This window comes from Tetrao urogallus, assembly GCF_951394365.1.
Source record: "Tetrao urogallus genome assembly, chromosome: 1".
In the NCBI taxonomy this organism is placed as follows: domain Eukaryota; kingdom Metazoa; phylum Chordata; class Aves; order Galliformes; family Phasianidae; genus Tetrao; species Tetrao urogallus.
In genome coordinates, this window is record NC_136813.1 from 109,334,871 (window position 1) to 109,359,921 (window position 25,051).

A 25,051-nucleotide genomic window follows, 5' to 3' on the forward strand; every position below is an offset into this window, starting at 1 on the left:
GACAATGAATTAGACTGCGTGCAGATTAAATTTGTCCAAGCACTTTTGTCCCACCTCAGGATTTTTTTCAATTTTTTTTATATATATATATATATATATTTTTTTTTTTTTATTTTTATTTTTTATTTTTTTTTTTTTAATGAGGAGTGCCTTCAAGAATACTTACAAATCAACAGCACAAATATCACTGAAAGAACAGCCCCCACCTGTTAAAAGCCTCTCACCAACAGCACCTATTTTATACATAAGCACAGAGTACACACTCATGCTCTGCTACCCTCAGAAGCCCAAGGTGCTTCTATCCCTTTGTTAGATGACTCAGTTAGCAACACCCAAAAAGGAGTGCCAGGTGGGCAGATTGGGCTGATGTGAAGGACCAAATCTCATCAGCAATTTTTTCCTTTGTAATCACCTTTTATAAAGAAGATGAAAATGCAGAAAGCTTTGCAGTTTGGCTCCTCACATTAAAAAAAAAAAAAAAAGACAACTTCACTAGCAGTAATAGATGCATTCAGCTGGCATCATATCCAGTATAGTCTCAGCCTAATTAGTTGCTCACCTAAACAGATACCATTTCAACTTCCCATTGCCTAATAGAAATCCAATCCTATTTCCACTCTCCATCATCATTTCATACTCTTAATTACTGCACAACACACAGCCTCCTCTTTCTGCCATTTCTCAGCACAATAAGCTATTTTGAGGCCTCCAGGGACCGCTTTCTGCACAGAGCAGGAACAGAGCAAACGATCTGCTGGCCCTCCCTTGAAGCGCTTTGTTACCCACAGGATGAATTTCCCAGATTTTCCTCCCACAAAGGTGCAACTGGAACCAACAGAGACAGACTGAAGCTGGGAACCAACCACTAAGACCCTATCTGCAATGACTTGGAGAGAGGATATAATCACCTACTCCAGCATCATACGTGCAAGAGTGACCATTAGAAAAATCCCAAGAGAGATTTAAGAGAAGGGCAAGCTTGTACAGTACTACAGAACTTTATCAAGCACTCTCTCAGCACCCTTCAACACAAGGAGGACTGACACGGTTCATCTGCTTACTAATCCTCCACAGAGGTTTGCCTTTGAAATATGTATACAGCCCCTCCCCACATCATTGTATGTCCTGCTTCCATATTTCATCTCAAATAATCACATCCTTTCGTCTGTTGTGCTTGATTCCTTCATTACTAGCGTTTGGCTTTTGTACAGTGGAACACATGCTGAGCAGCTAATCCTGGTCCAGCTTCTCTGGCTAGACAACAGCACAGGTCTGTGCTATCTGCTGTCAGTCACCACTCCTGCAGTGGAAGAGTGCTCATGTACTCTGCTCTTCAATCCCAACACACTCTTACCTGAGCAGACACCCAAACTGCATGCAACAGTGAGGTGGGGGCACGCAGTGGGTTTATCCAAGTAGCACAGAAATGATCTAACTCCCCTCAGTTCCTCTCCTACTGAAAGGGACTACATGGTCCATTTACTTTCTGACTACAGCTGTCTACAAGCTCAGTGCTCAGCCAGGACAGTCTGTCATAACAGTTCTCTTCCTGAAAGATCAGTTGCAGTCAGCTCAGAGCTCATCTTTTCAATTGTGAAATGAGAACAGTCTTTCCCCAAGCGTGTAACTTGTATGGACTTTCATCAGTGCTTAAATTGACTATATCTGAGCTGCCAGAACAGAAGGCAGGCAAGAAAAATAACAGAAAACATGAGACTTTTTAGAGAACTGAAATTCTTTCATATAGGGACAACAAAAGAATAAAAGATCCTCTGTGTGAGAAATTGTTCAGGTAACAATTTAGTCGCTAAGTCATGCCAATTCTAACTCCTATTTGAGGCACAGCCACCAAATACAGGCAACCACATGGTGCACGACTCAAAACACGTTAGGATCACCCACAAAAAAAAAAAGCATGGAAAGTAAGCATGAGCAGTGAAACAGAAGGGAGCCTCCATCTCACACCTCACAGAAGGACCTTCACCAGTCTCACGGTATTGCTGTGCTAAATCAGTTTTACCTCAAGCTTGGTTTTGCCATCAGTATTCGTACCACAGACAGTAACCACCAAAACGTGTAATTAACATGTTTATTCAAACAAGATACATTAAACCCTTCAAGAAACACATCACAGCTCAGCCTCAGCATATTAGATTTTCCCACTTAGCTTCCCTACAAGACACACTTTGTCACAACAGCACAATCAGACTAATGGCTATGGCAGAGAATCACGTGTGATGCGAGAACAGGCTAAGAGCAAAGACCATTAGGAGAACATATTGCTGGGATTACAGCCCAGCGTGGATTGTTATGAAATTGATGAGAGAAGGAAGCTTTCTCCAACAGAACACAAGTATACAGTATAATTAGTACACATTTTGCATTAATATTTATAATTATTAAAAATAGAAAAACATTAGTTTCAATTGGCTCTCTACAATACCTATAAGGTAAAGCCATAAATGGACTAACTCTGCTTAGGTGAAAAACGCTAAATCTCTAGAATCGACTAGAGCCCAATTCAGCAGACAACTTAGGCATGTGCTCAAGTTCTACTGACACTAGCGGGGCTTACAAACAGTTAAGTATCACAATGAACAAAGAGAGATTTCAACATGCATCAAGAGCTAAGTACATGCTATTATCTCCAGTGAATCAGGATCATAATCCTTAAAATATGACAAAGGTATATACACTATGTAAATCACAATATTTCTCCCTCAATCTACTGTCCAGACAAAAGAAAACCCCTCTGCTGGGTACAAAACCACCCAATACTGTCCCCTGAACAAGCATGGTTCTTATGTTTTATTAACAGCTCCAAAAGCACGAACACATCAGTGCTAGGGACAATTCCTCTTAACTGCTCTTTTTTGCCCCAGTGTAGAATTAAAATTTCATATGTGATTTAGGAGTTCAAGATCAGCCAACTCATTTCTTCTTCGGTTCATTCCCAATCTACTCATAGATGCTCAGAACTATACAAGTGTACAACAATGCCAATGATTATATACAATCATGCACAGGATACTGGAAGGAAGCCACAAAGGCATATAAATAAAATTTCCATTTGAAAAAAAATATTTCTCTTACACTTAATATTAAAGTTATCACAGACAAAAAACTCTGCAGTGTTGTCACATATCAGCCATCTCCAAACAAGACTGACTGTAGAATCATCCTTGTCCAGAAGTTAGCTTGTCATAGCTATAAAATCCAGGTATCCAGGCAAAGGTTCCACATACTTGGGAATGAAACATTCCCATCTGCTCAGAGGAATTTAATTGTTGGTTTGTTAGATTTTTATGGCTTTTTTTTTTGTTTGTTTTTGTTGTTTTTTTTTTTCCCTAAACTTACATAACCCACTATATGATAGTGAACAAAATACTTTTGTTTCATAGAAACAACTAACATTTGCCAACACCAGGCAAATGGTCTATTTACAGATACATTAGGACTGCCTGACTGACAGTGAGTGTACGGTAACTCCAAGTAACATGGAGCTCAAAACAGCGACGCTCTCTGTTGAACTGTCTTCCCTTTTAGGATACGTCTTATCTAGACAAAAGAAAAAGACAAAACCATTAGCACGCATCATCCTAAAGTAAACCAATCTAAAACAAACAAAAAAAACAATACTAGAAGTCCAACTCAACTCTTTACAAGGATAGATAATGGCACGACAAAGGGAAATGGTTTTTAAGTTGAAGGGAGAGAAGATTTAGGTTGGATGTCAGGAGGAAGTTCTTTACTGTGAGAGTGGTAAGGTGCTGGAACAGGCTGCCCAGAGAGGTTGTGGATGCCCCGTCCCTGGAGGTGTTCGAGGCCAGGCTGGATGGGGCCCTGGGCAGCCTGGTCTGGCATTAAATGGGGAGGTTGGTGGCCCTGCATGTGGGGAGAAGGGAAGAAGGTTGGAGCTTCATGATCCTTGAGGTCCCTTCCAACCCAGGCCATTCTGTGATTCTGTGAACTCTGCATTCCTCATTTATCTGAGTCTAGCTTCCAAGTTAAGCTATTTCAGAATGGATCCAATTTTGCAAGATTTGAACCAACAGAATTACTCAGATTATTAGCTTCTTAGCTCAAGAGCCATCTTTTTTGGTTACATATTTGTACAACTGCTATTTCTTCATCTGTTTTTCAAGCCTAAGAACTGCCATTTTCACTGCTTGCTGTAATTACTAACATGACCTTACATCATACTGAGATCAATACAAGAAAGGAGATGACCTCCCATATGCTGCACATTTATGGAAAAAATACTTCTAAATATTATTTTCATGGGAAAAAAGCTTCTGAGATGGGGAAGAAGCTACAAATTAAATTTGTAGTTTCAGGTCTCTGCATATTCTTCCTGATCCCAACATTAAAAGATCCCTCAAGAAAACACCATCTGCAGGAACTTTTCCCTAGAAGTTACAAGAGCTCAAAACTTGGAAAATTTTGAGAAATATAGCTTCTGTGTTGGTGCAGGAGGACAGGAGCTAAAAGTTTGGGGATTTTTTGGGTGGGCTGTTGTATTTATTTATTTTACCTGTTCTCCTACAAGGCCATCAGGAACCAAGTGAACTGGCTGTTCATTTTCCAAATTTCTGGCACTTGGATCAGCTCCCTTTCGCATTAGCAGGCGAACTGCATCCAGCTGACTCACCCGATACTGCAGGCTGGCAGCCACATGGAGTGCTGTGTTGCCATTGTAAGCCTGGAAAAGACAAAGTAAGACCATGAAAAAAAAAAACCAGCAAGGGGCATGAGTTGCAGTATAGTCACAATGACAGGTGTACACATCCTGGATTATATCTACCTACCTTTGCATTAACAAAAGAGAGGCAGTTTGGCAGCTCCAAGAAGAGACGAATGAGCTCCAGATTCGCTTCCTCTGCTGCCAAATGTAAAGCGGAGCGGCCACTTTTGCGATCCTACCAAAAAAAAGAAAACAACGTTGAGCAATAGCACTTATTTCACTGAAAGTCTGTCTGGACAGGAAGCAGTACTTGACAACAATTTACAGTTCAAAAGCAGTGTATCATCAGCACCCTATTACTACAACGCTCCAAACATATTCTTAAATTTAATGCACAACCAATTCCAACCGGCATAGTATCATTCTTAATCCAGAAATTAGACTGTCACCTCCCTTTTCCCATGGTTCATTTGCATTGATAATGCCTTGTTTTCTTAATAAATGCAACATTCGTATTCTACTTAGGTAAATTAAGCTGTAGGCTGCTTAGGAAGCTTTCAAATGAATCTACTTCCTTCCTGTTAAGTAGGCTGAGATGTGGCATGGGAGAAAGGGGCACGATCCACTTCCATGCCTCCTTCGGATCTGGCATTTTGCACAAAAATTGTTCTACTTACTTTTGCTTCAACAGAAGCTCCCATTTGTATCAGAGTCTTGATGGTTTCGACCAGGCTCTTGTTTCTCAGCAGAAGTTCCTGAACCTCAGGGGAGTGAGGTGGTTGACAGTTTTGTAGTTCATGCAGCACAGCATTATGGGCCAGAACAGCACAGTGCAGGGCTGTCAAACCTTGACATGAAAAATTCAACATTAATGAATGTAATACAAAATTCTTGACTGGCTGTTTGCTTCCACGTTTCTAAGTAAGAATGACTACTACTCCTGAATGGCTCAGGATTTGAGCTGTTAGTCACTCTAAGTGACAAGCCACTCTGTTAAAATATTTCTTTAGAGAATGTTCTTCAGGAAGATCTATCGCATGGAAAATAGGTTCAATTAAAACAACTCTCTGGTGCTAGAGATACTGCATTCTGTATCCAGCAATATACCACTGCCACTTACATTTTAAACAACAGCCTATTATCATCTATCCTTCCCATGCCAAACACGTCAATCACATGCAAGAGAGAACAGGGAAAGATCTCAACAGGCAGAGGTTAGCTGTGCTTTTATCTGACAGATGTGCCAACTGTAATGCAATTTCAATTCTAATTGTGAATTTGAACCCGGCAAAGATATAATCCGTTTTATTGCTCTTTTCCCAGGATAACATTCACATCAGCAGCTATAAAACCCCGTACCACCCAGCAAACTGTAAGTTATAAATCCCAAACTACTCACCGTCATAGTTCGTTGCCTCAAGGTCCACATATTGATTGCTACCCATGGCTCCCTTTTGGATCGCCTACAAATGTGGGAACAGATATGCGTTTAGGCCTACCTAAACCACATACTGCTTCCTCAAGCTTGTATACAGTCTTCCTGCAACAAAGTTGCAGTCAAGAATGGTATTAAACACTTAAGACTTATTTATTGTTTTCATATACCACACTACCTAATTCCTCACTGGTGGGAATCTTACAGCAATCTTACATCCTCACTTTAAACCGTTAATGTAGAGTCTAAGACATATCAAAAAGGCTTAAATGTAGACTCTAAGATATATTGAAAAAACTTACACAGGAAAACGATAAGCAGAGGTGCAGTATTTTTGTAGCCCTCCAAAACTGCTAATACTGAGTTAGCACTACGGATACAGCAGAGCTGTATCTGCCTCATTCTCACCTGAAGGACCTGGGCATGCCCCTTCTCAGCACAAACATGCAATGGCGTTCTACCCCAGCAGTCTGTGGTGTTGACTTGAGCCCCCAGGCTAACCAAATCCTGCACAATGAGATGCTGGTTGGCAGCCACAGCAACCTGGAAAGCACTCTGCAAACATTGAGAAGAAAATTTCAACTATTAGTCATCTGATCTCTAACAGGAAAGAGCAACTAGAACAAATAAAAAGCCTAGCTACCCAGTATTATTTAAGCAGTGATTATGAATACCAGGAAGCCAGGACAAAAAGTCGAGTGTATAGTTTTACCAGCTCAAGGTGATCCCAAGAAGTATTAATAGCTCAAGGTTAATATTAGTATGCAGACTAAATCTCGGGGTTAATATTAAATAAGCATTTCACCACATTTTCCTCAGGGTCCAGACATCAGAGCACTCAGGTGCACAAAGCGGGTGGGAAGAGTTCAAGAACCTCACCTGGCCATTGTGCTCTTTAATATCCAACATATGCAGAGCAGCCATTTTCCTCGCAAGAACGTAGGAGAGAGCTCGTCGGCCCTGGGCAACAGCAATGTGAAGGAAGCTGCATAAAGAGGGAAAACAGTTAGACAGCCACACAGACTGGGGCTCAAGTCACTGCGCAATTCCAAATGTACATTGTGGGAATGGCTTCATAATGTCAGCTTCAAACTTCGAGTGACTAAGATGGAAAATCAGGCACCTTCCTCCCAAGGCAATTTAAAGCATCTGAATTACAATCTTTTTTCTCTCAATTTACCAGATAAAAATCTAATAAGTACCTGACGTGAGATGATACAACCATCTTATCTACTACATATGCTGCAACTGCATGCATCACAGCCCATCAGCAAGACCACAGCTGGTGAAACTACTGCACTCATGGCACAAGCACCACTAAGAAACAACTTTCATTACAACTTAGTGGTCTGCCAAAACCTGAACAGAAGTGTTCTCCAACCTTCTACTTCAGAAACAGTGAGATAAGGGCTACTTACGTGTCTCCATCTGAGTCTTTTGCTAGGAACTGGTCTTGAGAGATGTTAGCCAATTTGTTTTCCTCCTGCTCCACTTGCCACTGGAAAAACGACTTGCCCAACTGTGTTGTGTTTCTGGCAACACTTTGGGGTGGTAGAGAGACATTTAAAGTGGCCAAAGAGACACTGCGTTCAAGACTACTGCAGACATTATTGGGAGCCAGGCTGAAGTTCTGGGCGTGGGGGCTGACAGTAGCCTGCGGGTGGGCACTGGTCAAGGACTGGAGGGGAGCAGAGATGTTCTCCGAGCCTTCAGAATCGTTCAGGAGGGAGGAGAAACTTTGCGACGGGCAATACTGCAGTTCATGGCCCTCGAAGGCGTGCTGGTGGTAGCCTGGAGACTGGTCATTGGCAGAAAACGGCCTGTACTCCAGAGATGCATCCGAAGTGTAGTTCTGTGACAAATCCTGGTTCTGCGATGAAGGAAACTGGTAATGCTGTGGAGGATCAAGCATATTCTGGGAGGCGTGATCTTGGAACGCTTGGTACTTCTGGGGTGGGGAGAAAGCCTGTGCTCCCGGACTGTCGTGGTATTGTTCGCCAGGTGAGTTGTGGCTGGAGACACCGTGCAACCAGCTAACCTGCACGGTATTCAGGGAAACAGGGCTGGACTCGTTCTTAATGTTTATGATGTTCTGAAGCAGATCAGAACTGCTGTCATGCTTTGGTTCGTTTTTATGCGTCTCTTCCATGTTATCCATTGAAGTTGGGGTCTGGGGCGGCGTCTGTCAGAAAAAGCAGCAAAACAAGCCCCACGAAGTCAGAGGTACTGTTTTAGGAGATACTTTCTGATTACAGAGAAACAGGCACAGAAAAAATACTACTTCAAGCTTACCAGGAGATGTGGGTGAACATTAACTTGGCGTTTGAAAGGAGGTCCATCAGAAAGGAGCTCAGGAGCCTTTCTTTTGCCACCCTGACCTAGAACGCTCTTCAACTCTGCTAAAATAAACAAATGTATCAATAAATAAACAATTATTCTTACAATCTATTTTTTTAAATATTATTGCAGGGTATTTAGAAATGTTCAGGTGTTTGTTTTCTCTTACCTGTGTACGGTTCGTAATTCACTAATCCTCCTTGTGCCTTTTGAGGGGAAAAAAAACCAACAAAAACAGATTATTCAATCATTATAACGCTATTCCAGGGAAAACGAAACAAAACAAACAGAAGCAGAAGTCTGCTTCTATAAGCATAGAATATGTCTTTAGAATAATCCTAGCACAGGATAGTCAAGCCTTAATTTAATTGTTTCCAACTGAGGTTAGAAAACATAAAGAGTTTTATGCAACTTAAATGAAAACTGCCTTTTTTCTTAAGGCTTTTTTAATAAGCTATTTGTTGCAATACCACAGAACTCAAGAAAACGTAGAGGAAGACAACATTCCCCAGTTAGGTCTCAAGATTTTGCTTTTTTTCTTTTTTTTTTTTTTTTTTCAAATGTGCATTAGCCTGCTCATTTTCTCTGTCTCTAATACCGTGAACTTTTCTATGCAAAAAGTTTCCAGTGGCAACACCAGCGTAGGAAACTCCAACACGCTGTCAAAAGGCAGACTGTGAGGAAAAACTCTCTCTAAGCCTCTCAGCGTTTCTCACATCCTCCTATTTTCCAGACTGTGGTCTGTCTGCCCTTACACAGGAGAAATGCAATATGCTGCTATGTAATTCTCCTCAGAGAAGGCTCTCCGCTCCTGAAACGAATGACCTCACGTGGGCTAACAGGGGTTGTCTAAGCGCAGAACACAAACCCATCTTTATCTAAACTCTCCTCAAAAAACAAGGCTCAGAGAGACGGTCAGGTGCCCCACACAGAAGCTGTCTTGCCCATCTCCTCCCAGCTCACTTCTTCCTTTTCAATACGCTCCGTGGAAGAATTATGACTCCATCGCCATCAGATAACACCAGAAACTTTATCGCGTGTCTTCCCTCGCCAACCTCAATCACGGTTAAACCCCATTATGTCAGCCCTGAAAAACGCTCATTACCTTGCCTTCATCCGCAGCGGGGCCCGAGGACATCTGCTTGCTGCTCCTGAAGTGCAGCAGGAGCTCCTTCACCGAGTTCTTCACGCGGACCCCCTGGAACGGCCCTCTGTGCTGCTTTCCTCCCCCCATGTGCTGCTCCGCTGTCGAGAGAGCACACGGAAGAAGGCGCTTAAGCCGCGGGGTCGGCATTCACAGAAGCGGACGAGCCCGTGGAAGGCACCCAAAGTCACTGCCGAGAGCCTCATCAGGCCCGGCCCAGCGCCCCGCTGCCCAAAGGGCCGGAAAGAACCCGAGCGCGGGCCCGCGGCCGCCGCCACGTCCCCTCCCCACAGCCCCGGTCCCGCCGTACCTTGCAGCGCGGGGCGGGCGCCTCCCCGGCCGTCCCTCCTGCCGCCGCCGCCGCGGCTGCTCACCGAGAGGTCCGAGTCCGAGCCCGGCGAGCCCGGGGCGGAATGCGCCGGCGAGCAGCTGCCCTCGCTGGAGTGGGGCGAGGCGCCGTAGAAATAGGCGAGGTTAATGGGGCTGCTGAGAGCCCCGCCGTCGCCGTCGGGCGCTGCGTCCCGGCTGCTGTCCACGATCATGGCGGTGCCGCGGGGCGGCGGACGGCGGAGAACGGCGGGCTGCGGCGCGGCGACGGACACGTCCAGGGCTGAGCAGGCGGCGCGGCGGGGACTGGCAGGCGGCGGCAACCGCGCCGCGCTTATAGCGGCTCCGCCCCGCCGGCAGAGGCGGGCCCGGGCACGGGCGGGGCCGCGCTTCCCGTAAGGGCGGCGGGGGAAGGCGGGACGCGGCCGCGCCCGGAACGGGGCTGGGGCACACAGCCAGGCCGAGTCACCCTGCAGCGGCTGCCCAGCGCGGAGCAGGCACCGAAGCTGTCTTGTTTTCGTGCTGCGGTGGAGTCGGAGCGCAGCAGAGCGGGGAGGCGAAGCTGTGCGGAGCCTGCATTAAGCACAATCTTTTGCTGGCTTTTGGCATCAACCGCGCCGGTCGGTTAACTGTATTCGTAGGGCGTACCTCTCCCTTTTCTACCTTTCGGGAAGATGTTTCTGCTGGCTCAGCTGCCACCGTACTCACCGTCACACGAGCCCGTGTTTGGCCGCAGCAGGTTGTGATTAGGATGTTGTTAGCTCTGCGGCTGCCCCAAAAATATGCAGTAAAACACCACTGTATTTCTGAAGGATATTATGCAAATTGGAGGTCTATAATTTAGGTTGTTATACATGTTCTAATTGTGCTAAAAAAAACATGGGACAGGTGCAACGTGAAATTATATTAATCAGCTGTGAGGAGGCAGGAGGGAATTACTTTGTAGTATTCAAACATTTTGTCCCCTGTCGAGTGAGGAAAGGGTTTCACTTAGCAGTATCCTCAATTTCCTACTCCAAAAACATTGCTTTTAAGCCACAGATCAGATTTATGCAGTGACAGTAAAATTGGCAAATGCAACATAGAAAATGAAGTCAAACACTACCAATGCCAGAAATAGCATAGTCTAATAAAGCAAGAAATTCATTTGCTCCCTTATCAGCAGCAGGTTTCAATGAACTGCATTATGCAAGCAAGGACTTCTGAAATCAGGCTATATGTTTTAAACATGTGAGTTTGCCCTCTTGTTCTCCAGACCTCAAGATCTCAGTCGTGATACCTTAGCTTCAGGTAGGCACTTTGACTATTTTCTTGTTAAAATGCACTTGCTGAGATCCCTTACCTCTAGGACACGCTTTGCACACTGATGGATGGATCCATAACATGGCTTTCTGAAAACAAATCTGACTGATCTAATCTAATTTTTGCATTGCTGCACTGTAGATTGGAAGCAAATGGTTTTAGTCTGGTCAGAAGGGTCTCCAACTGCTACAGGGAACGGATGTTATCTTTTAACAAACAATGACATGAATTGAAGAACTATGTAGATGAAAAAAAATAGATTTAGTGTCATAGTGGTCTGTAATTCCCTTAGAAAAGCCCTGGGTAAAAGTGGATGTCAAACCAGAAGTGGATTTCACTCCTCTTAATTCTACTAGGTCATGCAAGGTCCATAAAAACACATACAGGCAGAGGGAGCAACACCTTTACCACTGCTATTCCGTAATCATTTTGGATCTGATTTAATTGAAGATTAGCCTCTACGTGTAAACAAAAACTATCCTATGAAACAATATAATGAGGTTTTTACCTTACTGCAAAGAGGTTGTGGAATTTCTATTCTATTTCAAAGTTGCAAGTCTACTGGAGGCTGAACTGTTGATCTGCTGTCATTGTACCACACAAAATCCACTTCAGGCAACACTCTGATACCTCATGATACCTCAGCTCTCAGGTGTTTCATCAGCAACGTCTCATTTATCAGGTCTCCTGACATAAATCTGCTCCCCATCAAAGCAGATTAAGACAGGTCTAATTCCACCAAACTCTGTAACAAAAGACTCTTTCAAAAATACACACACCCAGCATTGCACAAGATGAGCCGGCTCCCAGCAACCTCTCAAAGCACTCCATGCAAGTTACTGGCAAATTATTGCTACATTTACAAATTGTAATTATTAATACTGCAGACCTTGAACGTTTCTCTTAGCCCAACCACCACGTAACATTTGTGGTGACCAAAGCTCCAGCAGATGTCTTCAGCCTAAGGAAATTCCTGCCAGGCAGGGTAGCAACCAGAAGGGCTCATCACCTCTTCTCCTGCCAGGAGAGCTGGCAGAGCCTGTATGGACAGCCACGAGCTGGGAGGAGGAGGTCAGTAGGGTAGGTATCTATGAAGGCACTCACCAGGCAGCTTCAGCCAGCTTTGACTGAACCCAGCAAAACACATGGAGCTGCAGAGCCAAGAAGCCTGTGTAGGGGTGGACTCCTCAGCTCCCTTAAGCAATGGCCTCCAGGTTCTCATCACCCCTCCTCTTGTTCACTGCGATGTATCAATAATGCCAACTAGTGGCCAACATTAGCAACATTTGCCCTGAATCCTGTCTTGAATGCAGCAGCAAATAGGGAGATGTGCTTATATTCCTATCTCAGATTGCTGCTAAAATGAGACACACTGCATCGGTTTTCAAATCAAAACCTCAGCTTCTTTCCTCGCTACCAATTAAACACGCAGATTAATCACTGCTGCCTGTCTCCGTATTGCTGTCTTATTCAGAGTCAGCACCGAGCAAAGACACACTGGAAATGCTATATTGGGCTTTCCCATGGACAAGGCCTGAAATAACTGTGTTCTGGACATGAGGAAACGGCTGACCCACTGCCCAAAATTGAAGCAGATCAAGAAGCCTGTTCAGAGCTTTAGGGGGTTTCTGTTAAAACACATTTTCATTATTTTCATCACATTTTCTAATCGTAACCACGAGGTTTTCCCTCACTTCTGGGTCCTGGTGCTGAGAGTAGCACTTTAATCATGACAACATAACCTCAGACCAAGAGAGATTTTTTCCTGTCCAGCTTTCAACCATCTCTGGTTTATCCTTTCTCACAAAATGCCTATAGCCTGAGCTGGAAGGGGAAGGGGACTTCCAGACCATATTGCAGCATAACGTTAAAGAAACCAGAAGGAAATTTTTTGTGAAACTGCCTCAATATTGGATGGGGACAACTGGTGCAATGAGTTCTGCCAGGCCCACAGCACAGGTAATGGAGGGGATCGAGCACTCCCAGCTCTGAAAAACCTGGGCTGCACAGCTCAGGTAGAGGTTTGCAAATGCTTGCAAATTACTTCCTCCTAACACCCTATATCATCCTCTTTAGCTTCATAGGTAAGTGATCACCAATCCAACCCCTACTTTTATATGGTCAAATGACGCAGCCCCACAGCATACCCTCATATCCTGTTCCCAGGATTGGTAACAGGGAATGTCCATGAGCTCAGTTCTGGCATCACCAACTCCTGAGGATGAAACCTCAGCATGGTTTGCTCTAGGACTGCTCCCTACAAGCAATTGTATAGGCAAGGCTGTGCCAGTTTACCTCCCGCTATTTTGAATGACTCTCCAAAAGGCATCCTTCCTCATCTTCCTCCTCTGAAAAATCCCCTGGAAGCTGTAGCTCCACGTCACATATGCAGCAACAACTTGCTTCAAAAGTAGCACCGTGTTGGCAGTGATGTGTTATTTCAGGCACTCAGTGTTGAAGAGGGGAAAAAACAAACAAACAAACAAAAAAAAAAACACACACACAAAAAAAAACCCCAACCCAACAACAAACCAAGCATGGAAAATATGTCCCGAGGAGGCCACACAGGGCTCAGAAGAGATCACAGCAAAGGGTTATGCTTTATGAATACGGCCAGTCTGCTGTACGGAAATGGACAGCCTGTACAGCATCTGTGCCTGCACTGCCCGGTCCCTGGGGCACACACTGGGGTGAATGCAATAAGGGATATCGACTTCAAATAAATCAACCCCAGAAAGCAGAGCTTTGCTTTCACTTTACAGCAGTACACAGTTGTCTCTGCCAGATATATGGCCACTCCTAACACACTGGGGAGCACAAAGAGAGTGCCAGCCCTCAGAGCAGCTCACAGTTTGGTGGGAATGGGAGTGGTCTAAAGCCTCCTCAGGCTAAGTGGCAGCACAGAACAACACAGAACAGCCTTTAGGTAAATTGGCAGGGACAAACTAATAGTAACAAGAATTTGGTTTTGCAACACATTTCTGGAATTGTATGACCTCTGTGGTATTTCTTATACTGAAAATAAAAATGGTAGTTTACTGTCCAGTTGCTTAATGCAAGTGAATATTTGCTGTGTGGATGTCAAATGTTGCTTATTCTGAAATAGGTATAATTAGACTCCTGCTACAGGCTTTGAGTCAAGGTGCGTGAATACAGCTGCCACACCTCTGTGTGCCAGAAGCATTTCTATGCAGCGTACAAATTCCAAACAGTCCAACATAACACTGAGTTGGCTTTTAGAACAGCACCAAGAAAACTGGAGATGAAAGCTTAGTAACAACTTCACCCCAGAGACTTGTTCTCCAGGATCAATAAGCATGTTTGCCCTAACAACTTAAGAGACCACATGTTGGCAGGTTGGAAACAGGCCATGATGCTTTTTTTTTTTTTCCTCTAAAAGCTAGTACAGAGGAGACTGTGTTCCTTCCCTCTGCTCTACTTGTATTGCTACATTTTTCCTCGACATTGGTCTCCATGACTGCCATTCTAGGATTAGCCTGAACTTCAAAAGGGAGCGTGTGTAGTCCTTCATATTAGAGAAAAACCTCAGACTGTTTACCGTGTATCTTTTAGGGCTTACTCCTTTGATCAGAAGAATGCTCTCAATTCTGCTTTTTTGTTTGTTTGTTTGATATTTAAGAAAAAAAAGTTGCTTGCTCCCAATTAGATTCTTTTACACTGTGTATGTAAAGCAGCTGAAATCAGTACAGGGAAAAAGAAATTCTGAACCTGTAAGTGTTCAAAGCTGCCTAAGCTGATTTCTTTACAAGTAAACAGTCTCCTTTGTACATCTTGTATTTGTGGACATTCCTTTTGGCATACTCATTGCCCTGATTAGTCATGTTTTCTCATAAGCTGCTCTATCTCATTAGTACCTTGCAGTAGGAACTCATCACTAAGACACACACGCACCGCTGATGTCACAGCATGTAAATACAGAGCAAAATGCCGTTTCCCCATAGCAAAGTGCAACATCACATGTCAACTGGAAAACGTACTACAGTGTGCATACATGAAGTAAATAGTACATGTTCCTGTCTCAAAACACCATGCTTACAATATTCTGGTTTAGAAAGGGAGCTAATCAAGTTTCTCAGTGCTGTTGAGACCACTGTAGATTTAAAGATGTAAGCATGAGCTTTCCTCATGATTCATACCAAAGGCCTTTTTCCTCCTAACTCACGTGGCCAACCTAGGACAAAAACCTATCAATCATTCTAAGCCCACATTCATTTTTGTTTTCTGTTGTCAGACACGGGAGCAGTGCTACAACCAAGGCAATGGGTTAGGCTCCAGCAGGCTTGGGTTTCAGTCTCCTTACTTTCCACAAACAAGGACAACTTTAACTGCCAGGAAAACAGAATCACGTTCTCATAGGGGATAGAAAGTTGTCAGACAGAATGCAGTAGCATCATTCAGCTCTTCAATGCAGAAATATGAAGAAAAACTGCTTTATCTCAGAAAAGCTTTAAACCAGAAAAATAGAGTTTTCAAACTGTACTTTGCCTAGGACCAAACAGTCTCTCAATTTACAGAGTACTGGATAGTACGGGGCAGTACTGGATAGACTAACACTGAGATTACCGTACATTTAGGCTTCTCAAACATGTTTTTCTACTCAAAAATGTTGCCCAGACAGATTTTGAAAAATTACCCACTTCTTGGACTCAATAACTCAGTCACATCTACTTCACAGTAGTTCTCACCGGGCTGACACCTGGCCAGAAATCCCAGGCACAGTGGTAGCACACATGCAGATCAACTACGCTGTAGCTGTGCAGCAAGATCAACACCTGCAGGGAGCTTCAGCACTGATTTCCACCATCCTACACAGCTGATATGCAAGGATCTGCTCAGTCTGAAAGTGCACATCAGCATGCAGGAAGTCCCAGGCAGAAACAAGACAGTGCTGAGTGTCTCACACCACTGAGACTCGCACCACTTTAACAACTCAAAGCTTACTGCAGCAAAGCACTTGCTGTTCTTGCACGTCTTATGTCTTGACCTTATTTCACTATGATTTTCATACCATAGATTTTAAATACCTTTAGTTCAGACTTCCAGTTACAAAAGAAATCCCAGCTTTCAAATCACATGGCTATTTGACCCCAGGAAAGTCCCAAAACTCAGCTGTGGAACTGTCCTCCATTAGTCAGACAAAAATTCAATAAACAGGAAATATTCTCACTTTTCTAAAAAGCACCTAAACCAAGGCAGCCAAGTAAGATTTCGCTACTGTAAGGAAAATGTTGGTTTCATCCAAGCAGCAATATAAAAATTTTCCTGATGCTTGGGATGAATTTCAAATTCCAGGGCAGGATTTATTCACAGTTAAATGTGTTCAATCATCCTCAAGTAGGACAACATCACTATCAGAATTTGTTGGCACATATGTCTCAGCAATGTAATTCCTACACCTGCATGAAGGGTACTAATATCATGAAAAAGATACTAGTGTCATGTCTTCTTTTGACTCTGTAAGATTAACAGCCAGTTTCTACACACTTAGAAAGCAATCCATGACAATGGATAGTAACAACACATTACATTAATATGCAAGTTGTGCAGCAATTAGCAAAAAATAGCAAGAAACTTGAAAAGAAACCCTTTGGAATTAGTGGGGCATCATGGAAAACTGTTCTCACACCTCGGCTCTTTCCTTTAGTTCTCAGCTGGGAGGATGTATTGTCTAAAGCCAGACACATCCTGTCTCACAGGACACTGCTTTCCATGGAAGCTAGACCATGGATTTTTAGTCTCCTTTTCAATTCTTGCCAATTTCTTGTAAAGAAAGCAAGGCTTAAGGCAGCACTAGACTAGTCTTACACGTTTTGTCTCCTGGAGCTGGTAATTGGGGATGCAAAAACTGCACTCAGGTTTTCTGGCAGCATCGTCAGAACTGTGTTTTGCTGTCCACAAAACCCTGGGCAACGGCAGAAGGGTGGGCTGGGGCCACCCCTGGCATTCTACTGTTCTGGGAGGCTGGGGATAGGAAGGACATGCCCAGGAAAACAGCATGCAGTCCCAGAACTTTGCCAGCAACTAGCCATTGGCACCTGAAGGCAGAAGGTGTTTGGTCCCTACACACACACCCTCCTCCTATCAACCTCCATTAAATGCAAAGGGAAATATGGCTTTCTGTATTAAAAAAAAAAAAAAAAAAAAAAAAAAAAAAAAAATTGTCAGTAGCCAAAAATAAATTGATTGCTTCAGGAACAAAGGTGATACAAGAGTTTAATTTGGAGCAGAAATATGGCTTTGTTCCCAGTGTCCCTAGGTGACATTTTTCCCTCACTAGCTGGTCACACAGACCTGCTAACAAAGCATCCAGGGTTTGGGCCTTTCTCTAGGGGCCTTGAGGGAAGCCAGGATGTCCCAACTGAAAATACCCAGCTTCTATCTCAAATAGTTGCATGCTCCTCATCCTCAGCCATACATCTGTCTCAGGTAGCGTGGCTACAATTACGTTTTGTTCTCTCCAAGAAGCTCAGTACTGAGCTGCCTCCCAACCTGCAGATACAAGCACAGGTAGCAAATCAGGATGCTGCATAATCAACCTCATGTGATAAGCCAGAGAAACCCTCACCAGGTGGTGAAAAGGAGTTTATGGCCTGGTTCATTAAACTTACAGCGTACTGGATTTTAAAGTGAAGTTTGGGTTCATTAAATGTACTTCTTTTTATTCCCACAGGCTTTTGCTAAATCTCAAAAGCAAGCATAAATCCCTGCTCTTATATTTTTTGCTATGCTGTCAGCAGTCTAAATGCACCGTGACAAGTTTACTCCTGTCCTATTGAAACTGGCAAACTTGTATGCTGATTTTTTTGCTGATTACTCACTAGATTAAGCAAACAAACAACATGTTGTAATCAAGATACTCAAAACACTTGCACCCATTACCAATCTTTCTTCCTGATTGCCCTGATTCTAGCTGCCCACCTGTCCTAACTCTGGAAAATGATTACACCCTCTCCTGAAAAAAAGATTATATTCATAGAGAATCGCCCAAAGCATCAAAGCTGCTTGGGGTGAAAAACTGCAGTTATTTCCATTTGTGTTTTGTCCCTAGACCCACTGCGAGCTTTCAAAATCCCACAGTTTCTTGTGGTTTTTTCCTTCTTGATTATCACCCATTACCCATCCAAAACCCAACCCGTCTTCTACACCCAACCCCAATGCAGATGTGTGCTATGTGCATATATGTAATATGTTAGTTCCAATCAATTACAGCTTTTAAAGAATAAAGCAAACAGAAATAATAGAGTACCTTCATGTCAGAAGAGCGAAGTTAGAGCTGTGTGGAATACAAGCCATCTCCTTGTACCCCACTGGCAAGCGATCGTCCCTTACGGCCACATCTGTGAGAATGACTGAAAAGTTCCTCTGAGGTTTAACAATACGAAACAGAAGCGACAGCAGGGAAACTACCACCAAACATCTCACTTACTCTGGCTTTTTAGTCACGTGAAGAAAAAAAAAAAAAAAAAAAAAAAAAAGACTCCCTAAACACCTTCTCCCTAAGTTTTAGAGCTCCAGGCTGAGTACCCACAGGGCTGTTTTTATTGCAGTGCCCAGGCACCATTTATCTTTTAGCTGTGGTTAATCGGGGAGGGCCAGAGGGGAATGTTATGACATGTGAGAGGAAGCGGGAGGGTGGAGGACGGCAGCATGAGAGTGGCTCCCTGGACTTTTTCTGTATGGTGGAATTTCCCAGGCAGGGTGAGCCCCATCAGGGACATTCCCCTGCCAGGGAGGCTGGCAGGAAACCCCAAGCTGGTGTAATGCTGCCAAATATGGTCTAGAACATACTGACGTATGTTTTACAGCAAGAGCAATGAAAGAGGTCTGTTACAGCAACGCAAGGGAACAGAAACCTGCAGCGTGCAACTGGGCAGGATTTCTTTCCTCATGCAGTTTGGTTCCACCTTCTATTTTCAGCACTGTGCCTGCAGCCGCAAGAAACTCAGAAGCATTTTGTAACCCTCTTCTGTCACTGTGCTACAGTGTAATCTGCACAAGCAGGTGCCTGTACAGCAGCCACAAAGAAAGCAAGCATCCCATGGATTTAAAACAAAACAAAAAAATAAGCAAAAACTAAACAGCTTGAGCCTTCACGATAAAGAGCAGGCAACAATACCTCTCTCCTTGGTGAGTGTCTGGATTTCAGGGCGGTTTTGCCTTCAGAAAGGCTGAAATGAATTTCACAGAAGGTACTATCACTTACAACGTGCAAACTCTACACAGTCAGAAGCTTGATTAAAAAACAAAAAAAAACCCTTCCCCTTAGTCATAGATGCAATGGATGTAAAGCATCATCTCTTCAGTAGATAAACTAATCTTCAAATCTTTGTCACGGGAGAAGTTCAAGATTTTCCTAAAAGGAGAAAGGCTCCTTAAAAATCATTTCGCTTTTCTTCCCCCTTCACCAGGGCCACATGCCAGAACCCTCCTTGCTCAAAGCATGTAGCCAACAAGGAGAGGAACACTCAGATCTTCTCAGAAGAAACATTTCCTGGCTTTGATACATTTCATTAGACTTTCTTAAGCACAGTTAACACAAGTCTACTAACGAGGTAAGAACATTTAACCCCTAATCCCCTTATATCCCTTGTGCTTCCCACAAGGGAAGGAGACATTAAAAAAAAAAAAATAGAGAGTAAAATAAAAACCAGTCAGACTCTACCCCCACCTTCACCCTGCCTCAGCAAGCTGAAAGATGTAGGAAAGAACTTTTTCTTCCCAAAGGTGATAATTTTGAAACCTTCCGCCTGCAGGCAGGAAATGCTGTGTAGGCTCCATCTTCCTGTTCTCAGATCTATTATATCACTGGAACATGTTCAACTGATAATCTCAATGAGCTCAACACTTCTTCAAAATAAAGGTATTTTCTTCTAGCCGGGGCAAGAATTTGCTGGGCAGCTGTAGGCCCAGAGTGCCCTCAGCCTTGTGTAACACACGGCAAGGCAGTGCCACAGACCAGGCCCTCACCCAGCTCACTCCCATTGCAGCTTTGCAGCAGTGGGAGGCCTGAGTGGCCTCTCAAGACCTCCCCAAGAGACAAAGTTCTCTCTTTGCAAAGAAGGGATGTGGATGGACCATCATCACCAATACCTGGAGCAACTCTCAGCTCATCCAGCTCTTTCCTCATAGGTGTAAGCTGCCTCTCCAACCAGGGTAGCTGAAGTGCTCTATGTCCTAAAGCCTTTATAAGATACTCACTATCGGCTGCAAACTCACCAGAGGTCAGCCCTGGGAGGAGGACCATCCACTTGTTCTAAGCGCTACTGCAAAAACAAAGTCTGAATGGGACAAGCAGCAGGAACTGAGACACAGAAGGGCAAAGTAACAAAGTAAAGCATAAAACGTGCAGCAGAACAGGAAGAAGAGTCAATTTCAGTCCAAAATAAAAATATCTTCTTGTAGCAGCATTTGCTAGACAGACGAATTAGGACAATAACACATTAGGAATAAATCTGTTGCCACAAAACCTACATTGCAAATTGTGGATTTGAAGTCAGTGGGATTGGAAAATACTCATTTATTGGACACATTTTACAAGAAAAAAAGTAATTGCTACTTGAGTTCTTGAATTTTTTTTAATTAAGTTGGAAAAGTGATACTTTTTTTTTTTGTGTGTGTGTGTGTGTGTGTGTGTGTTACTTATGAAAGGTAAAAGACACAGCAGAAGCAACTAATAATACAAACACAAAGGGCAAAAATGTTAAAGACGAACCAGAATGGGAAGATTAGAAGGAAGAAACAGCAAAGACAAAAATATCTGCCTTGACCAGAGAGAATCTGATTCAGGTAGTGAAAAAGGGCAAGTGGTTCTGGAAAATCTGACTCGCTTGTCCCAGGGAATAAGAGAGAGGAAGAAGGTTTGGAAAGAACTGAGTGCAGAATTGCAAGGGAAAAAACATAAAAAACATCAGCGCGTTCTGCTTATTCTGCTTTTTACTCAGGTAATGTGAGTAAAAACCTGGTGAGCCCCAAACGGCAAGTCATAGCTTGAAGCTATTCTGTGAGATCCTTCAGAGCAAGCTGCCATGGTGTGGTAGATTAGCACTCATGCCGTACCAAATCCCAATCATTGCAAACAAGCTGCAGCAGACATTCAGACAGAATGAGAAAGGAGAGCCCTGCATCAGGCTGAACCAAAAAGAAACCAGACTCAAAAATATGCCAAAGGCTCAAGCATGAAAACAGGAGGTAAAATATACTTGTCTACAAAGGCTGCTCTGAAAGTAATGCCTCCTATTTTATTATGTAATAATAAAATTACATCAGATGTTGGCAGTATGGCAGTCGAGGTTAAACCATCCCAAAATATTTCTTTACATTTTGTTGACACAGGACTGATGGCAGCAGATCGCAGTCTGACAAAGTGATGTATGATACGGAAGCACATTCGAAGCAAAGGTGTGTCACTGAATTGCTCTATGAGGGAAAAAAAAAAAAAAAAGACACTCACTGACATCCATCGATACTTGTTGAATGCTGAGAGAGACCAAACAGCAGATGTGAACACTGAGGCAGTAGAGAGTACATTTCAGCAGTGGCAACCAGTGGGTCACCTCCACTGGTGTAGATTTCAACAAGCATAGCATGCAGACTCCTGTTCATCACTGGAAAAAAATCAGAGCTAATGGTAGTGACTGCTGAAAAACAGTGTTGCATAATTAAGAACTAAATCTATCAAGCAATGTTGTGCTCTTTGTATCTGTTGTAGTTTCCATGGAAATAAATTGGAGGCATTACTTTCGGAGTGACCTACATAGAGTATCACCTAGTGGTATTTGTGCCATTCATTTTTAAGCCTTAGGAATTAAAAGATGAACCACTATCAATGGCAGATTTGAGAGAGCTTTCATTTGAGAGCCATCCCAGGCTCTTTTTCCATGCCTCAAAATCCCCTTCTAGGCACATTCATTAATGATTCACTAATCTGTTAAGCCCATCCCAGCTGACACAGTTAAGATGCAGGGCAGAACGTACTGTACTTTCACTTGGGTTTAGTTACGCACTCACTCTGCATGTAGGGCTCACAGAAAGCTATTCAAATGCTGTTAACTTCCTAGCATCCTCCCATAAAATCCCTCAGCTCCACTCCAGGCAGAGAAGTTCCTATGCAATTCACTCGGACAGAATCAGAAAACAGACCAGTTTATTTTATTCCAAAAGACTAGATGTAGTAAAACAAGCAGTAAAGAAGGATAACATTTGAGTTACGGCCCAGAAGTGGGCTAGGGAACCTAATATGAGAGCTCAGATGCATGAAAGCAACAGAATAAACATTTCAAGAGAGACTCCAAGATTCAGATTTGGAGAGATAATAAAACATTTCCCTCATTTCAGAGCTTCCTGTACCATAAGGAGGACAGCTGATGTGTTGGAAATTATGCAGTACTTTGCTAACTAAGGATGCAGTGATAAACCACGGGATGAACGCGACAAACCGGATCAAAAACCCTCAGGTCTCAACTCTTTGTTAGACCCAGTGTAGCACCACTGACCAGCAATGCAGATGTGTTTGGCTCCAGCCTTATTGTCAGAAATGCTCCAGCCCTACTGTCAGAAACTCAGGTTCCAATCCCCTCTGTGCCAAGCACTTGTTTCACTTCAGGAAAGTTAGAGACCTTCTCTGAGTCACCACCAGCTCTGAACAGCAGCTGGCACATGATGAAAGTCTGCTTGTATACTGCTCCTTATTCTGTGTTTTGGGTTTGGTTTAAAAAGTTCTTCACCTCTGTTATCTGTCATGTCTACAGACGTCTGACAACCCAGTACACATGGCTGTATAAACAAGTCATAAGCAAAAAGTTTTATGGCAGTGCCTAAGAAACAACTTGTATTGCATTACAGTCAGGAAGGGAGTTGAGAAAGAAGTGTCTGAACAGCCTGAGTGAGAAGAACTGTTCCTTTTCAACATATTTGGAAAGCAATATATATCTTTCAGGGTGTTATGTCACAGAAGTGACTCCATCCCTCACAGTTACTATTATCACCTATGAAAACCTTGGCATGACCAAATAACTTCATTTCTCTCCTCGATGGAGAAGAACACATCTCCACAGAACCACAGAAGACCTTTGCACAACGTTCTTCCTTCCCCTCAATCCTGTTATTTTTGCTTCCCCTTTCCTATTCCTTATTCCCCCTTTCCTCTCTAAGCATGTCTGAGGCCTGATCTCACATCACACTGAAAAGCATCTTACACTTTGTAGCCCCCCACTCCTTTTTCAGTTGGATGAGCAGATGGGACACAATGGCAGCACGCTTCACTCAGAGGAGCAAGCTCACAGAAGAACAGCAACTTAGATGACTCCACAGGACATTGCCTCAGATCCTGCTTCCTTCTAGGATCAGCATTAAATGAGAGGAGGGACAGAAGAACAGAAAACATTTTGCAGTTCTGCCTCGGTGTATACTCACTTCCATTTACCAGGAATTTATAGTTGAGGAATTTTTTCCAAGTCAAACAGGGTATTGTTGGCAATGCACCCTGCTTGCTTGCTTCCCAGCTGTGAATCCTGGCTGCAGTGTAACCCCAGGGCAACCCAACAGCAGCCCCCACCTCCTCCAGCCTAGCTCTCAAGCCACCACAGGGCAAGCACAGCTTATGTCCTAACATGGCAGCGGGCACATACCCAAACTACACCATTGCATCCATTACTTAAAGTAATGAAGTGACTGAAGGATTTTCCATTGGCCAACTGGGTTTTCAAAGCCCTCAGAGAAAGAAGCCTACATTACGTACAAAGTTTTCTTATATGTCAGGACTGACACACTGACAACAGGAAACAATGTGTTTCAGTACTGGGTCTGGTGCCAGGCTTGAGCCACTTGCACAGATCACACCTCTCCAAATATACGTACATCATCTGAAAAAAAACAACAAACAAAGAACTGATTTTTATCTATAAACTGCTGTATAAAACTTCTACCCAACATGCAACACATAATATGGTAGTTAAGTAAAACTAAGGGAAGTGTGACACATTTCTAAAGGAACTATAAAAAGAAGAAAAGTTATGTGATGTTAAGGCAAACAAGATAAACTGATACCAAATCAGATCAAACATGCCTGGTGCACAAGCTTGCCCATTTTAATAGGAACTTTTTAATCTCTGAGCTTTTTGGCTATTTGAATGGCTTTTCCAATCTCATCAGGCAATAATACGTTACAGCCTTCTTTGTACTGTAAGCATCTCAGTATCATCCATATAATAGAAAAAAGACACCTGTAAAACACATTCTTTTTTCTAACACACAGAGACTTCCACTGCCACCAAGAGCCTTCTGAACAGTCTAAATGCGTAGCGTGAACTAAGTACAAAGAAGTGATCTGGACTTAGTAAGTAAGAGCTTTGTAAGTTAAATATGCATTTTCAGACAGACATTTTTTTACTATTACTTAACCATGAGCACAAAGAAGTTTTAACTCATGCTTCTGAAAAAAAAAAAAAAAAAAAGTAGAAAAACCAATAGTCTTACCCTAACCAGCAGACAACTTCAGATGTTTGTGTTCGTCATGTATGCATGGAAGCATTATCTGTAGTACAGAAGAAATCATGCTGACCCTTCTAGCATGCAACATTCCTTTTTTTAAATGCTTACCTTTAACAATTAAGAATAATCCAAACTACTCATTTGAGTCTCAAAGTAAAGGTGCAGTTGTGTTGCAAACAGGAGAAATTAAACAACTGAAATTGAAAAAAAGTCATGACAACAACTGCCTTTTGTCTTCTCTTTTATCAAGAACTCAAATAACATTTCCACTAAGCATCTAGAATTAAGAAATCTGCCTAATGTGGCTTTCGAA

General features: G+C 43.2%; 1 protein-coding gene across 1 annotated transcript; it reads right to left on the reverse strand.

The window, feature by feature from the left end:
• Positions 1-3,504: 3,504 nt before the first annotated feature.
• Positions 3,505-10,142, reverse strand: NFKBIZ (NFKB inhibitor zeta; the record flags this gene model as incomplete). Its single annotated transcript, XM_079536817.1, has 12 exons — positions 3,505-3,558; positions 4,535-4,702; positions 4,809-4,919; positions 5,362-5,531; positions 6,084-6,147; positions 6,528-6,674; positions 6,999-7,104; positions 7,538-8,301; positions 8,412-8,518; positions 8,626-8,662; positions 9,562-9,701; positions 9,911-10,142. 12 exons carry the CDS (start codon positions 10,140-10,142, stop codon positions 3,505-3,507), a joined length of 2,100 nt encoding a protein of 699 aa, XP_079392943.1.
• Between the last annotated feature and the right edge of the window lie 14,909 nt (positions 10,143-25,051).